The 15,554-nt window shown below is 41.9% G+C and overlaps 1 protein-coding gene across 4 annotated transcripts in view; it reads right to left on the reverse strand.

Annotated features, from left to right (window-relative positions):
- KIF13B (kinesin family member 13B) overlaps positions 1-15,554 on the reverse strand; it is a 120,870-nt gene that overhangs the window by 25,054 nt on the left and 80,262 nt on the right. For all 4 annotated transcript variants that reach the window (XM_056486900.1, XM_056486903.1, XM_056486901.1 and 1 more), the window contains exons 23-33: positions 14,661-14,818; positions 13,575-13,707; positions 11,819-11,953; positions 9,159-9,188; positions 8,495-8,594; positions 8,057-8,183; positions 6,723-6,778; positions 5,655-5,779; positions 4,381-4,557; positions 2,411-2,503; positions 810-962 (exon numbers count right to left, since the gene is read on the reverse strand). In XM_056486900.1, coding sequence (XP_056342875.1) covers positions 810-962; positions 2,411-2,503; positions 4,381-4,557; positions 5,655-5,779; positions 6,723-6,778; positions 8,057-8,183; positions 8,495-8,594; positions 9,159-9,188; positions 11,819-11,953; positions 13,575-13,707; positions 14,661-14,818 — 1,287 coding nt within the window. The remainder of the gene's footprint in view (positions 1-809; positions 963-2,410; positions 2,504-4,380; positions 4,558-5,654; positions 5,780-6,722; positions 6,779-8,056; positions 8,184-8,494; positions 8,595-9,158; positions 9,189-11,818; positions 11,954-13,574; positions 13,708-14,660; positions 14,819-15,554) is intronic.

The following is a 15,554-nucleotide window of genomic DNA, read 5'->3' on the forward strand; positions in this document are numbered from 1 at the left end:
CTCTGATTGTCCCAGGATAGCTTTGTCTATACAAGTAAAATGTTTCTAAGCTGCCTGGTGGCACAGGCTGCTGTCTGTGAAGTTTACACAGCTAAAATTATGAATGGGTAAATTTTAACATCTGGTATTTTGCTGATTGGCACGTGTAAGATTTTGCAGCTAGTCTTGATTTTAGGAGATGACAGAGATGCAAAGACTCTCCTAGCTGAGCTCCTATTTTAATCCTTTAAACTAATTATAAATGACAGGAAACTTGTTTTCAATATTTAAAGTGCATCACACTTCCCTGTGAATTTATAGTGGGCAGGCACAAGCTCCAACTTGTTTTGCATAACTTTTCCCTTTTTGCTTGCATAATTTATATCCAGGAGAACAATTTTCAATAAATGCTTTCCTCTCCTGTATTTTTCCTGGTAAACAGAGCAAGTTATAGTAGTTAAAATTAACCCAATCAATGTCTTTTTTTTTTATTGGCAGGATGGCTTTGGTGAATTCAAAGTAGAATGTGGGCAAAATGACAAAAATTCTACTGGCAACTGCAGAAACTATTGCTAAAGCTTCAGAAAGCAAAAGCTAAGGCCACACAACTCCTTTTCCTGAAGCAGAATTAGCAATGAGCAGCTTTTAAAATCCAGCTTCCCAGAAGTGTGCCCTGAGCAGAGACCTCCCAGCCCATCCGTGCTGGAGGGAGGCCACCTGTGCCTGCCTGCCTCTCTGGCCCTCTGGGAGGCTGAGGTGTGCAGGGGGTGCTCTGGGCTGTGTGCTCCCAGCAGGATGTGGGGTGCACACACTGCAGCCCTCAGGCAGACCTGCCGCAGCCTGTCCAGGGTCAGGATGTTCTCCACGGCCAGCACGCTGCGCAGGTACTTCTCAATGTAGGCTTCAGAGTCAGCTGAAGCTGCATCTTCCACCTTTGCTGCCATCCTGGCCAGGGCCTCCCTCTCCTCAGCCCCTTGAGCATCCTGGGGAGGCAAAAAGAGAGGGGAAGCATTTTAAAACAAACCCCAAATCTCCCACATCACTCCCAGAGAAAACGTGGTTTCAAACCACACGGCACCAGCTCAGCACCGCTTGTCCTTCAGCTCAGGGGCAGATGAGAATCATGGAATAGTCTGGGCTGGAAAAGATCTTAAAACTCATCCCTGCCATGGACAGGAACACTTCCCATCATCCCAGGTTGCTCCAAGCCCTGGCCAACCTGGCCTTGGACACTTCCATGGATGGGGAGTCCAGAACCTCTCTGGGCAATCAGTGCCTCACCACCCTTGGAGAAAAGGATTTCTTCCTAATATCTATTCTAAACTTCTTCCTAATATCTATTCTAAATTTCCTCCTAATATCTATTCTAAACTTCTTCCTAATATCTATTCTAAACTTCTTCCAAATACCTATTCTAAATTTCTTCCAAATACCTATTCTAAACTTCTTCCTAATACTTATTCTAAACTTCTTCCTAATATCTATTCTAAATTTCTTCCAAATACCTATTCTAAACTTCTTCCTAATACTTATTCTAAACTTCTTCCTAATATCTATTCTAAATTTCTTCCTAATATCTATTCTAAATTTCTTCCTAATATCTATTCTAAATTTCTTCCTAATACCCAATCTAAGATTCTGTTCCAAATGAACACCTTGTGCCATGCAACCTGCACAGGTGCCCCTGCCACTGTCACAGACATCTCAAGCTGTATGTGGTTATTGTTCTGAGGTTTTCTTGGTTCTTTCTGAGAGTCTCACAGCAAGACATTGCCATTAATTAGCAAAAGGGCTGCATTCAGGTATTTCATAATTAAAAAGTGCTCGAGCACATTTGGGGCATTATCTAACCTGAGAGGAAAACAAAATTTCAAGTGAGTTGCAAGAAGAGAAAAAGTAGAACATTGCTTGAGAAGCATTTTAACAGAGAGTGGAAAATGCAGCAGAACATGAAAGAGCCAGGCAGCAATCAGAGTTTTGGCTCTTCATGTGTTAATGTTTTCACAAGTGCTCTGATAGAGCATCTCTCTGGAAGGAAAGGATTAGCATCTAACTGGGAATATGCTCAGGAATCAAGAGTTGCATAAAGACATTACTGAGAAAAAGCCACTTTGTTATTTTTTTTTCCACAGATACTCCTGCTCCCTGCAGCAGGCACTTCACCTGCCCATTTTTCCTCCTTTTTTTTTTCCTCCCTCTCTCTTCAAACTGCCTCTTCAAGGACCTGAGCAAATAGATGCTCACTCAACAAAATACACAGTGACACTGATAAGACAGAGGTTGCTGCTAAGTCACAGCATGTAAAGGAACAGGCTCCATCTTTTACAAACCACAGTTTATGCTGGCAGCAGCAAGAGCCAGCACACTCAAAATGATGGGGGAAATTAGAGGCTCTTGGACAATATGAGACCAACTCTGATTTTTTATTCACCTCTGGGATGTTGGAGACTATCTCAAAAGTGACACCACAGCCAGGGATGGAACTTCTGGGGGACATTCTTCGGAGGAAGCTCTGTGCAAAACCCTGTGGGGGAGGAAACATGAGGAAAACGTGGATGAACAGATTCCAGCTGAAATAAACACAAGGAAAATGTGGATGAACAAACAGATTCCAGCTGAAATAAATACAGCTCACAATGCAAGAAGCCCCAACTCCAAAGTCTAACCAACAAATATATAAGAGCTGAAAATTTCAACTTGGAAAAAATAATTTGCTTGCTTATTGTTGATAGAGAAGGATTCCTTCCTTCCTTGCAAGGTGACTGTTTCACCAAGCATCAGCTGCTTTTAGAGGTGTTTTTTTTTTTTCCCTGACAGCCCTAGGTGACTTGTCTTGAATATTGACAAGTACAGACATTAAATTCTTGACCAAAGAGATCGTTATGAAGAATGATTTAAGGGGCATGGTCACTGTTTATGCTGACTTGGCGCCTTGCAGGGTTAAGAACTGGACTGTTGAATTAATGCAGAGATGAGTCATTCAAAGATGCTGCTGAGACAAACTCCCAGGAAAGGTTATTGACAGAGGTTTTTAGAAAAACAGCAAGAAAGCCCAAGATTCTGTGTTGAATGAAAGTAAAAAATGGCATTGACCAAATCTGTGGAAAACAGAATTGATGAAGGCTTCACCCAGTTGTGATTATTGGCACTTTCAATTGATCTCTTCAGTGACAAAAAATTCACTGCTCTTCCCTTGCTGAGAAAAAGCTTCTGCCTGATGGAAGCACCAAGAACTGGGGTTCTACTTCCAGCACTGGGAGTTGCCTGCAGGGTCTCTGGGTGTGACCACACCTTTTTTTTTTTGCTCTTGCTTCAGATTTTAACTACAGATGTGCAACCAGAATAACAATCCAGGCTTTCTGCTTTGTCATTATCACTACCAGGGGAGGCTGGATTCTCAGACAGTGCTGAACAAACTCCTTCCTCCCCCATCATTCTCAGGATTTATATTATTTTCAGGGCATGATGCTGCAAATGGAATGACAACTTCACTGCCTGCCATTTATCACACACCCTGCTCTCACCTACACATTGCTGTAAGAGCACAGCTGGAAAACATAAAGGACCAAGAGTGATTAACACAAGGCATCTCTCCTCCAACTACTCTTAGTTGATTTCTAACTACCTGGAGGTATAAATACAAATGGTTAGCAGCAATGTGTGAACTTAATATGGGGCTAGGGAAATACAGAAGTTCCTTTGTGCAAAACAGGAACTCACAAAAAATTTAAAAAAAATGAAAAAAAAAGTGAAAAAGCTCTTAGGGGTTAAGGGAAAAAATAATTTCTAAAAAACAAGCTGTGTCATCACCCACAACACCAGGGATACCTTGGCAGCTCAAAGCTTTGCTGCCCCAGGCTGAGATGAGGTGAGAAGAGGCAATGGGAGTATGCAGGGTGTGTACCTGTCTGCCACAGAAAAACAAACTGTGTCACTACCCACAACACCAGGGATACCTTGGCAGCTGAGATGGGGGGAGAAGAGGGAATGTGAGTGCTGGGGAGTGGGCAGGGCTGCAGGAGGTGTACCAGTGTGCCACAGAAAAACAGTGTCATTACCCACAACACCAGGGATACCTTGGCAGCTGAAAGCTTTGCTGCCCCAGGCTGAGATGGGGGAGAAGAGGCAATGGGAGTGTGCAGGAGGTGTACCTGTGTGCCACAGAAAAACAAACTGTGTCATTACCTACAATACAAAGGATACCCTGAGCTCAAAGCTTTGCTGCCCCAGGCTGGGATGGGGGAGAAGAGGCAATGGGAGTGTGCAGGAGGTGTACCAGTGTGCCACAGAAAAACGAGCTGTGTCATCACCCACAACACCAGGGATACCTTGAGCTCAAAGCTTTGCTGCCCCAGGCTGGGATGGGGGAGAAGAGGCAATGGGAGTGTGCAGGGTGTGTACCTGTCTGCCATAGACGTTGACACAGATGCGTTTCCTCAGCACCAGCTGCATCTCTGCAGGGTGGCTGAGCTGGACAGTGGCTCTGACAATCAGGTAAACCCTCTCCTCTGCTGCTGTGCCCTTGCTGAGCTGGATGCAGTCGTGGACTGTGGAGTCCCACGAGGCTTCTGCTTTCACCTGCAAAAAGGGGAGGGTGGGGAGAAAAAAAAAATAAATGTATCCTTTAATAAGCATAATTAGGTGTATAATTAACTGTAATTAATTAAGCATAATTAGCAAAAATACATAATACATAAATTCTGAGAGTCGGCTTCGCTCCCTGGGAAGAAAAAAAATCCCTGCACTTTAGAAGAGGCCATTTAAAAATCAAGATCAGCTTGCCAAATGAAGATGTTGGGATTAAAAATGCCAACTTGCTCCAACTCTGGAACGTTTCCTCTTGAAAAAAGATCTTTGAATACCCAGGATCATTGCAAATAAATTATAAACTATGCAGAAGTGCAGGGCCATTTGGCCTAATTTATTAAGATAAACCAGAGAGCAACACAGATTGAAGTGGAAATCTTCCATCACACCACAAAAATTCTCTTGACTGTATTCAAGAAATAACTTTGCTGAAGCCTTTCTAGCAATACAGCAAAAGCTGGAATTTTTCTTCTTGTATGTTAAAATATAAGTATTACTAAATATAAATATAAGTATTACTAAACATTTTAATGTTTTATCTTTCAGCTGTAAGAAAACTGGCCTTGTGTCCAAATTTTCAGGCTCTAAATACAAATCAGGACAAAAAAATCCCTAAAGGGATATAAAAGAATAAAAAATAAAAAAGTTTCAGAGAAAGGAGCAAAGCTTTAAGGAATAAAATAAGTCAGAGATTCCAAACCTAATAACAGAAATTGTAAATCAACATTTGTAAAGTTGTGGAACTATGAGGATAATGAGTGTATCAAAGCAGAGGTAAAAATGTTAACAATTAAGATTATTTGGTTTTTCAGCTTGGGCTTTGCACTCTGATTTGCTCAGAATTTTTGCTTTGTTAAACACAAACTGAATACTGAGATTTGGAATGCTTGGATTTGGATAAAGGAAGATGCTTGAGTTTTACTCTTTTCCAAATCATGGTTATACTCCCAGTGAACATTCCTTGAAAACACAGCTGCTCACAGTTGCTGTATCATTTCTATGACATGTTTGATGTATTATTTTCACCTGTGGACATAGAAAAAGAACAATTAAAAGAGTAAAATTCCCTGGTCTGCAGCATCCCTTACCTCACTGTCGTGGTGCTTCACAATCTGCAGCTCAAAGAATTCCTCCTCCTCCTCTGCCACCAGAGTAGCATCCCAGCCTCCTGCCTCTGGGTCATCCAGGTTATCCTGGGAGCTGAAGTCATCAGCTGCAAGCAGGAGGGGATGTGGAAGGTGAGGGAACACAAAGCAATCATCCTTTTTAAAAAGCATCAGCAAGTCATGAATTCACATTTTCACCCCCAGCTCCACAGCTTGGCTACTTAGACTGCACCTACAAAATTAAAGCTGTGTTGTTCCACTTTAAAAAAAAAATAAAAATCCCATTTCTACAAAGAAAGTGTGCACAAAGATTTGGGGACACAGATTCGAAGGTGCAGAAATCTCCCCCTGTGGCAAACAGCCCTTCCTTGCCCACAGGTGGATTTTCAGCACTGAGCTCATTTGGCATTAAAGATGTGGTTAAGATAAACTGCTGGTTGAACAGGAGAAAACTTTTAGATCATGATTAAACAAACCCTTAGCTGGGTTTTGAGAAGCTGGAGTCCCTCCCCAGGAATTATCAACCAGCTCCTCTCTGAAGTCACTGGATCCATGGATGTGCTGTCCCAGCTGGACAAACCACCAAAATCAGAATATTGCCCAGCTCTCCTCACAACAGGCTGAGTGTCACCTCCCCTCCTCCCCTGACACTTCTCATCCAAATTTAACCCTCTTTTAAACATCTCATCAAGGATTTATTTAACTGGATTGCTTTATTTAACTCCCTGGATTGCTTTGGGGCTGTGTCACCTCCTTGGTTCCAACTTCTCACCTTTGGCAGGAGCATGTGACAAACACACTGTTCAAACTGGATCTTGCATTGGGATGTTTAAAACACAGGATCATTAAATCCTATTGTTCCTCCCATACACAATATATATTTTTTTTAAACATTAAACAATATGTTTCAGGAAAAACTGGCACTTCTCCAATTAATCCACCTGCCATTCCAGGCTTTTGTTAATTTTAAGAGCTTGCTTCAATTCTGTAACAACAGTGGCTGGACAAAGTTTGTTTTCAAATCACTCTGCCATCTTAAGGACCACTTACCATTCAAGTCAAGGAATATAACAGGAATGTGAGTTTCCATACCAGACACAGGAGTCCTAAAATACAAGACAGGGACAATGGTGGCATTTAAAGTAACAGAGATTTACCCAGCACACGTCCCTGATGATCCAAAGCCCCAGGACATTGCATTCAGTCTGCAATTTTTAGCCAGACCATTGATAACCTTGCCAAGCCTCTTTATTTTAATTTACTGCTGCAGATTCCAAGAGACTCAAACAAATTAGTATTTCTTCTATATCAGCTCTCTTAGAATTATTATCTTCTTTGACCTCTGCTTTCTGAAGTGTTTTCTCTCTCTTAAATGCTAATAGCAAAATTAAGTTTATTTACTGTGACACACACATTCATGAAATGCAAAACCCTCTACTTTAGTGATGGCAGGGAAAATGGGGAATCAGAAAAGTCAGTCTCAAAGTTTTTAAATTAACACTGATGCTGCCACTCCACACAGTTATTGCTCTTTCTTACAAAACAAATATTTAAGAGCCCAAACTGATGAATTTATAGTGATCAAGAGCAGGCTGGAGTTTTATGTAATATATAAAGTGCTTGAATTATACTGAATATTTCCTCTGGTGCAAACCAGATTCTTCCTGGAGCAAGTTTCCTGCAGCTCCACTGTTTTCAAACCTGAAGAAACACATTGATGTGAAAGTTGATGTGTTTCCAACAAGAGCTTGTTTTTTTTTTTTATATTTTAGAAGCTCTGACAAACTTCAGCTTAAAACTCCATGACATTCAATTCCATCAATAAATACTTTTAGAGGTTTGCTCAGAGAAGATACTCAGGAAGTTGCAAACAACTGAAGATGAGTTTGAGGTGAAACAAGCCTGAATCCTTTTCTGCAGCAGTCTAGTGCTCTCTACTATTTTTAATGTCCAGAAAATTACATGGAACACTTGCTGACTAAACAGAGTTTGTTCTCAAACCAGGAGTGCAACAAAATGCTCCTGGAGATGCAGTTTTATGATGAGAGGGCAGCCTTTTAAGTGAATGAACTAGGTAGTTAACATATTAGCTAATTCTTTTAAATGGTGAGTGCAGTGGTAATAAATATTGATTCCTTTTTTCAGAAGGTTATAATTACACCCTGATCAATAACAGCATCGTTTACCAAACAGCATTTCTGGATTTCAGAGACACAACCTGATCAAATAATTTAAGCAAGAGGTCTAATTTTAACAACTTTGCTCATGCAGGGTACAGAGGCCAGATTGAGGAGAGGAAAAAAAAATAAAATGGCCACAATCCAAAGCCAGGAATGGGCTGTGCATCATTTTTACATCTCTTCTATAGGAATGGATGTTCCTACCACTCTGCTGGAGCTCCAGGGATGCCACTGCCAGCAGAAGGAACCATCACAGCATTCCTTTCTTCTGTGAGGGTCAGCCTCATCTCCAGGAGCTGAGCCTCCCGATCCGCGTCGTCCTCGGTTTTATCTGCAAGCAGGATGTGAGTCAGGACAGCAGAGCAGCTCCCAGTGCCTCTGGCACATGGCAGTGCTTTTATAGCACCCATGACAGAGTAAATCTGCTCTGCTCACAGTCCAGCACACACAGAAACACCCCAAAACAATTTCACAAAGGCTTCTCCAACTTTACTCCACTCCCGAAAAACCAAATTACTGCTGAGTTCAGAGATCCAGCTTTCCATGGACAGCTCTTCTAAATCTGACAGCATAGCAAGATAAAAAGTGTGTGCACATCTCTCAACCTTTACTGGGATTCCCCTCTAGCAGAATTTTCCTTACCAGGCTTCCCCACGAGTTTCTGCAGCTGCTGATCCAGGTACTCCTGGCGCTTTGTTAAGGCACAGAGCCACTTCCGACGGAGCCTCTCCAAGTCCCTGTCCTAAAAAAAAAAATTTTAAAAAATTAAATATTAATATTAAATACATTTAATTACATTTATTAAATATTGCCCCAGGAAAGCTGAGGCTTCCTGATTGTGGTTTACCCTTCTGCTCATCCTACACCCAAGCAAGAGATAAGGAAGACACATCCAAACCCTTCAACTTTCCACATCTTATTTGAAGTATTTTGCTTGCCAACTCTTTGGCTTTTTCTGTACTACCCAGCTGAAAAAAACCCCTTCATTTTATACAATTCTTTGCCCCCAAACTACTCCAAAACTCACGAACCACTGGAGCTGGAAACCCAGTCCTCACCACTCCCCTCAGTGTTTAGCAGCCTGTCAGGAATCCACCCCTACCCCACACCATATCCCACTGTTATGGCATTTGCAAATGTGCCCTTAAAATAATTTTTTTCAAGTCCTTTCAAGTCCTTAATTTTTTTCATGTTCTTTAAAAACACCCCAGAACGCCTGAGTATCCTTAAGAACATTCAGTTCCTCCTCTAATATGCTTTAATCTGAAAACTTCTGCATTTGTAGGAGAGAATTTTAGATTTTTACCTGATAACTGTCCATTTCATCCTCTTCTTCCTAGGCCAAAACACAAAAAAAATGTCATTAATTATTTTTTTGACAGCAGGAAACACACTGAATGCAAAAGGTATTTTAAGCAATATTAACAGTCTTACATAAAGATAAAAGTCTGAGTTTAGCAATGGCATGGTCACAGAATTAAAACACACTGATATCCCAAAGATTTGCTGCTATCATCTCATCTAAACACCAACCAGAACAATCCAATAATTATAGTGGAAAAATTCACAGTAATGTAACTATTACAAGTCTTAATAATTGAAGGAAAGTGGAATACAAAAAAGAAAAAGCTTAAAACCTGTTGATCCTGGACAGCAAAGAAAAATGCTGTTTTACCTGTAAGAATTAAGTGTCAATGCTACAGCAAGGGCTGAAAAATCAAAGTTTGCTACAGAATCCCAGGACTGTTAAGGTTGGAAAAGACTTTTACGATGATTGAATCCAACCATCAGCCAGCACCACTGCCATGAGCACTGAACCTCAAGTGTCACATCCATGTGTTTTCTGAACACTTCCAGGGATGGGGAATCTACAACTGCTCTGAGCAGCTGTGCCAGAGCTGGACAACCCTTTCCATGAAGGAATTGTTTCAAAAATCCAACCTGAACCTGTCCTGGAATAATTTAAGGCTGTTCCCTCTCATCCTGACCCTGCTCCTGGGAGAAATCCTGATCCCACCTGGCTGTCCCCTCCTGTCAGGGAATTCCAGAGAGGAAAATTCCCTCTGGAACCTCCTTTTTTTCCAGGCTGAGCCCCTTTCTCAGCTCCATTCCCTTCCCTGGACACAATCCAGCCCCTCCAGGTCTCTCCTGTCATGAGGAACTGCCCCCAAAACTGAGATGTGTACAAATGACTGGAAGAACTGTAAAAAAAATCAATATAATTATTAAGGAATTAGAGAAGCAGCCACACCAATGCACAATGCATAGGAGGAGGGACAATGCAGACCTTCAACCTTTAATTCTCATTATTTTCCAGTGGCTGACACCACTTTTAATTCTTGACCTTCATCCCAAGCAGAGCCACATGCAAAGAGCACAACTGCCCCTCCTCACAGGGAATGGAAAAGGAATGAAAGCTCCAATCCTCAAGGAGTTATTACTTATCTAGTTAAGCAATAATGAGCCACCAGAGCCTACTTTTCTACCTTAATCATGAAAGTGAAAACTTAGCTAAGCTAAAATTAAAAAGCCATAGAGAAAAGGCATTTCCTTAGTTCAAGGTCTTTAGAAAATCTTTCACATTCCAGAGATTTACCTAAGATAACAGAAATGATAACAAGGGGACTAAAAATCCAGGTGTTGATGTCCAATTCCTATTGTAAGCAACAGGTCTCATAAAATCTGATTTTCAACAGCCCTTTCCCATGGAGGTTATCAGTGTCAGGCACAACTCACTGGTTTCTCTCTCTGAAGTTGGGTTTAAGTCTCTCTTCTTGACAGAATGTACTATTTTGGGGATTGCCAGCTCTGTGGGGTAAGTCTGAAACTGGTCAGTAGATCAGGAATTCACTGGGGAATAAATAAGGTGAGGCAGACAGGATGCTCCCCTGGGACTTGGCCCTACAGAACAGGCTGAAAGGGGCATTTGGAGGTTGTGGGTCAAGGAAAAACTGCAAGAATCAATCATTCTGTCCTAGGAGAGAAACTTGCTCCATGCAGGAGTTTCCTGGAAGGAAATGTGGGTATCAGGGGCTGCTGTGATGGAAAAGCTGCAGGGAGAGGCAGCAGGAGCATAAGGGGAATAACAGGAACAATCTGCCCAGGATGCTGCTGGAAAGGTGGAAAGAATTCCCATTTTTGTACCCTGGACACACAATGGGAAAGGACTGTCCCAGTTAGAAGACAAGAAAAACCCCAAGTACTTCAGAGCTCAAAGGAAAAGCCATCCTGATCAAGCAAAAAAAGGGGAGCAGAAGTGGATTGAATCACACCCTGTCAATAGGGTAAATATTTTGGGATAAATATTTTGGGACATCTACTTTTCTTTTTTTAGCTGGTCTTGTCTCAAGCAGGACAGCAAATCAAACAAGTTCAGAGATTTTTTCTGCTGCACCAGATTTTGGCTTTGCCAGCTCCAGGGAGTCACTGAATTCTCATTTATCTGCTGGGGGGGAAAAGTCAAAGTGCAACAGAAACTCACAGGAGCACTGCAAGAAGACAATGCCTAAAAAAAGAGGGTCTTAAAAAAACATGAGGTGCAGTGTGTGTGAGATTGTCAAACTGCCCAACATCCACTGTGGGCCACAAGTCCTTCATGGAATTCTAACATTTCTAACTGGACACTATTTAAATCTATGTTGCACTGGTTTATTTTAGTTTGAATTTTTAATTTGAATACTTTAAATTAATTTTTATTTTGAATACTTAATATTGCTTTTCATGTCCTGTATTTGAAGTAAAATCTACAGGAAGTACTCCTAATGGATTTTAGGAATGTTTGTATTTCCTTTTCTCCTTTGAGTGGTGTATTAAGGCTGTGCTGCTTCCAAATATAGGAAAAAACACTCAACCAAAACCAGAAGAGATATAAAACATCTTACAAGTGTTATTTCTGCCATAGAAAATAATTCCCTTTATGCTTTCCAGCTCTTGGAGATAGCTGACAGTAAATATTCAGAGTTTTACCTGATAAAGTTGAGACTTGGCATGTTTGATTTGAACACAGCCAATGCCAACAGATAATATGGATTCCTCCATCAGTGGCAAGGTCCCAGATTCCTGCACTGATTTCACTTCAACCTGGATTCGTCGAGACTGCCCCTGTCCAAAAGAACAATTTGAAATGCCTGTTTAAAATAAATGAATATACAGTGCTGAAAGTTTAATTCCAGAGAGACCTCTACTGGCAGTCATTGGCAAGGAGCATTGTATTTTTTTTTTGGGGAAAAACAAAGTGCTGCAACCCCAATGACCCAATGTTCAAGAGATCCCCCTCCTGCTGCAAGGATTTATATTTACAAGATTTATTAATTTACAGAGAAAAAAAAAAAGTTCAGCATTCAGCATTTCCCCAGTTTACTTTTCTGGAGGGTTTTCAAACATTCCCTTGTAGGATTTTATTTTTAATACTTCTGAAGGCAGAAAATGGGATCTTCTCCCCACCTACAAAAGAGGAGAGCAAATAGTCTAATTTGGTGAGCTACTGGAATTTCAGTGAACTTTTCCTGACTCTGCTCTCCTTGGCTGAAAATTCTGACCAGTGCAGCTCTTTAGTAAAACTGTATGGGGAAAAATAAGTAAATAAAAAAAGAAGATTAAAATAAAAATTAAAGAGTTGGTGAGGTCAGAGGAGCAGCCTGTATCCAACTTTTACTGATTCCTCTTTGGGCAGCAGCTTATCAATAGCTCACCATTTAAAAATGTGAGCTGCTCAGTTAAGCATTAACAATTTAAAGCAGGTAGAATTCAGAGAATAAAAGGGACTTCTTTAAAAAACAATGAAGTTCAGGGGAGACTGATGTCCCTTCTGCCAGGTGCTGGCACAGGACAGAGCAAAAAGGTGACAGGAGGGCTTTGATCTCCTTTAAACTGAGCTTTGCTCTCTCTCCCACTTCACATCTGCTTTCCACAAAATCACAATTTGCACCTCAGCTTGACGCTTCCTTGGCCACCCAAAGCAAAGCTGCTGTGCTGGGTTGATGTGACCAGAAATGTGAATTCTGTCCCCATCTGTTAACCCAGCTGGGGCAGTGACCCTGATCTCCTGGCACACATTATCTGCTCATGGGCCATCTTTAAACCAGCTGGGCAATCATCTTTATCTTTCCCACAGCCCATCCTCCCTCCAGGAGATATCTCCTGTTCATGGCCACTGAGTCCCAGGGCATGACTGATAAAATTCCATCATCCCACTGGGAGATGCTCCAGCCAGGGCAGGAGCCAAGCCTTTCCTACCCAGAGAAAAACTGAGATTTGGAACAGCAGAGCAGCCTTTGCCACTGGATTCCAGAGGAAAACTGGACCTTTGCACATCATCCCTGGAGCTTCAGAGGAAACTGCACCTTCTCCAGGAGCACTGCTCCAGCTGAACCACATCTGCCCCTGCAGGAGGATGCAGCCACCATTGAATGGGACTGTGCCAACACCCTGACTGACTGACGGGTGTCAGCTTGGATTCTGACTCTGGCAGGGTTTGGGATTGTTCTGTGTAATACTGCATTTCTATTTTAATTTTCCTAGGAAAGAACTGTTATTCCTAATTCCCATCTCTTTGCCTGAGAGCCCCTTAATTTCAAAATGATAATAATTTGGAGGGAGGGGGTTTCCATTCTCCATTTCAAAGAGAAGCTCCTGCCTTTATTGGCAGACACCTGTCCTTCACACCAGGACAGCTGTCCAGGTGTTCTCTGGCACAGCTGGAACCCTGCCTGTGCCACCTCACCTGCCTGAGCTGGAAGATGCCTCCTGTGCTGACGTCCTTGGCAGGGGTGACCTCCACTGGGCAGTACTCCCCGTTCTCATTGAGCTCCAGGATCTGAACCCACAGCTCCACTTTGCGCGTCACCTCGCTCCACCTGCAGAACAAGGCATGGGCTGGGCTCTTCCTTTGGTTTGCTTGGGGCTTTTCTTCCCAAAGGAAAAGGAATTAAAACCTCCAAACACTGAGCTGAGAGCGACTGAAGCAACAATAAATGCACCATTTGGGAGCACACAGCTATTAGATGTGCAGTGCTTCTAAATTTTCCTGACAGCTGTTTTAGTCAAACATCAGAAATAAGGCTTTTCCTGATTCCAATACAAACCCCAATTCCACATTTAAGCTCTGGTCTCAACACCTGCCACAGAAGCCCAGTGTTGTCAGGGCAATCAGATTGAGATGGAAGACAGAAGAATGAAATATGACACTGTCTCACAAGCTCTCAACATTCAGAGCAGTTTCCTGACCTTCTTCATATCACTGCCTTCTCTCCAATTCTTCCAGAGCTCAATAAGAAACTGCCATTTTTGTACAACTTCAAAATTAAAAGGGATAGAGGTGCTCACTACTATCAAACATAACTCATTATTTTAGAACATCCTTCTCCTCTCTGCCACATTATCCTTTTGTTTTAAATTTCCCTATATGCAGCTTAATAGTCAACATAAGCTTAAGCTGCAAGTAAAAAGAGAAGTAACTGCCAATAAATTAAGATCCAGAGCTGCCTTCTAATTGAAGAGGCAAAACAACTCACATTTAAGAAAATGCTACAAGATTACTCTGGGGATAAAAAAAGGTGCCAGCAAACAAACAAGACCCCCTTGCACTCTGAATTACCACAATATTGCATATTTATCCAAACTGAGGTAATAAGGAATAATACTTTCCCAGTGGAAGCATTACAGGGACGGCATTTCATGGCTAGGAATGAACTGGAGTGGCCTTCCAGTTGAAAATTTTGACTCCTTACCCCAAAGCTGCTACAAAACTGGGCACCTCAGACAGTGATTTTTCCCAAACTCTAAACCAAGGATGTATTTTGCACTTTACCTGTCCCGAAGGCTGCGTGTTTTGGCTTGGATGATTCCCAAATCCCACAGGGCTGGGTTTCTGCGGTCACCGCTCTGCTTGTGCCCATAAACCTCGATGGCCAAAGCACCATCATAGAGGTGCTCCATGAAGTCTTCAGAAATATTCACAGAAACCTCCTGCAAGGGACAAAACAGTTGGGAACTGTGGCTACACGACTCAGGCTGGGAGATTTTACTGCCTTGGCTTTAATAAAAACATTCAGTAAAATCCCCCTGGCTCCCAAGACACATCCAGGGGAAAGGAAGTGTTGCCTCAGTCTATAAAATCAGGAGGCAGGTCAAAGATATTTGATTTCCCAAAGATTAAAGTCTATAAGGAGTTGAAAAATGACCACAAGCTGCTGCAAGACTTGAGCCAATGGCTCAGGAAAAAATCAAAGCATATGTTGTAATGTTCAGAATCAGAAAAATGAAAACTCATCAGAAGGTTTTACAGGTGTTACATCCATTTCACAAATGGTAAGAGGGATAAACTGCTTAGTGTGATGAGGAGTGATAGAACACAAAGAGAACTGGGGTGATTTGGCTGGGATTCATCCAAGCTGACTTTAGATGTCTCCATTAAAAATGCCTCTGCTCCAAAGCCAGTGGGAAGAAAGAGTCTGTTCTAAATAGTCTGTTCTGACCTCTAACACCCCAACTTCAGCATCCTCAGCAGCCCCATGTCCCAAAACTGGGACATTTCTCTTAATTTCATCAGTTTAGAGTGATCATCAAATATCCTCAGATAAATATCCCTCATCCACAGTGAATTTTACTGTGGATAAATTCTAATGTCAGTGCCTCTGTTGAACTGATGTTTTCCTTTATTAACCCACTTCACCTTCAATACTTTTTGTACAAATGAACAGTG

Source organism: Oenanthe melanoleuca, chromosome 3 (assembly GCF_029582105.1).
Source record: "Oenanthe melanoleuca isolate GR-GAL-2019-014 chromosome 3, OMel1.0, whole genome shotgun sequence".
Taxonomy (NCBI): domain Eukaryota; kingdom Metazoa; phylum Chordata; class Aves; order Passeriformes; family Muscicapidae; genus Oenanthe; species Oenanthe melanoleuca.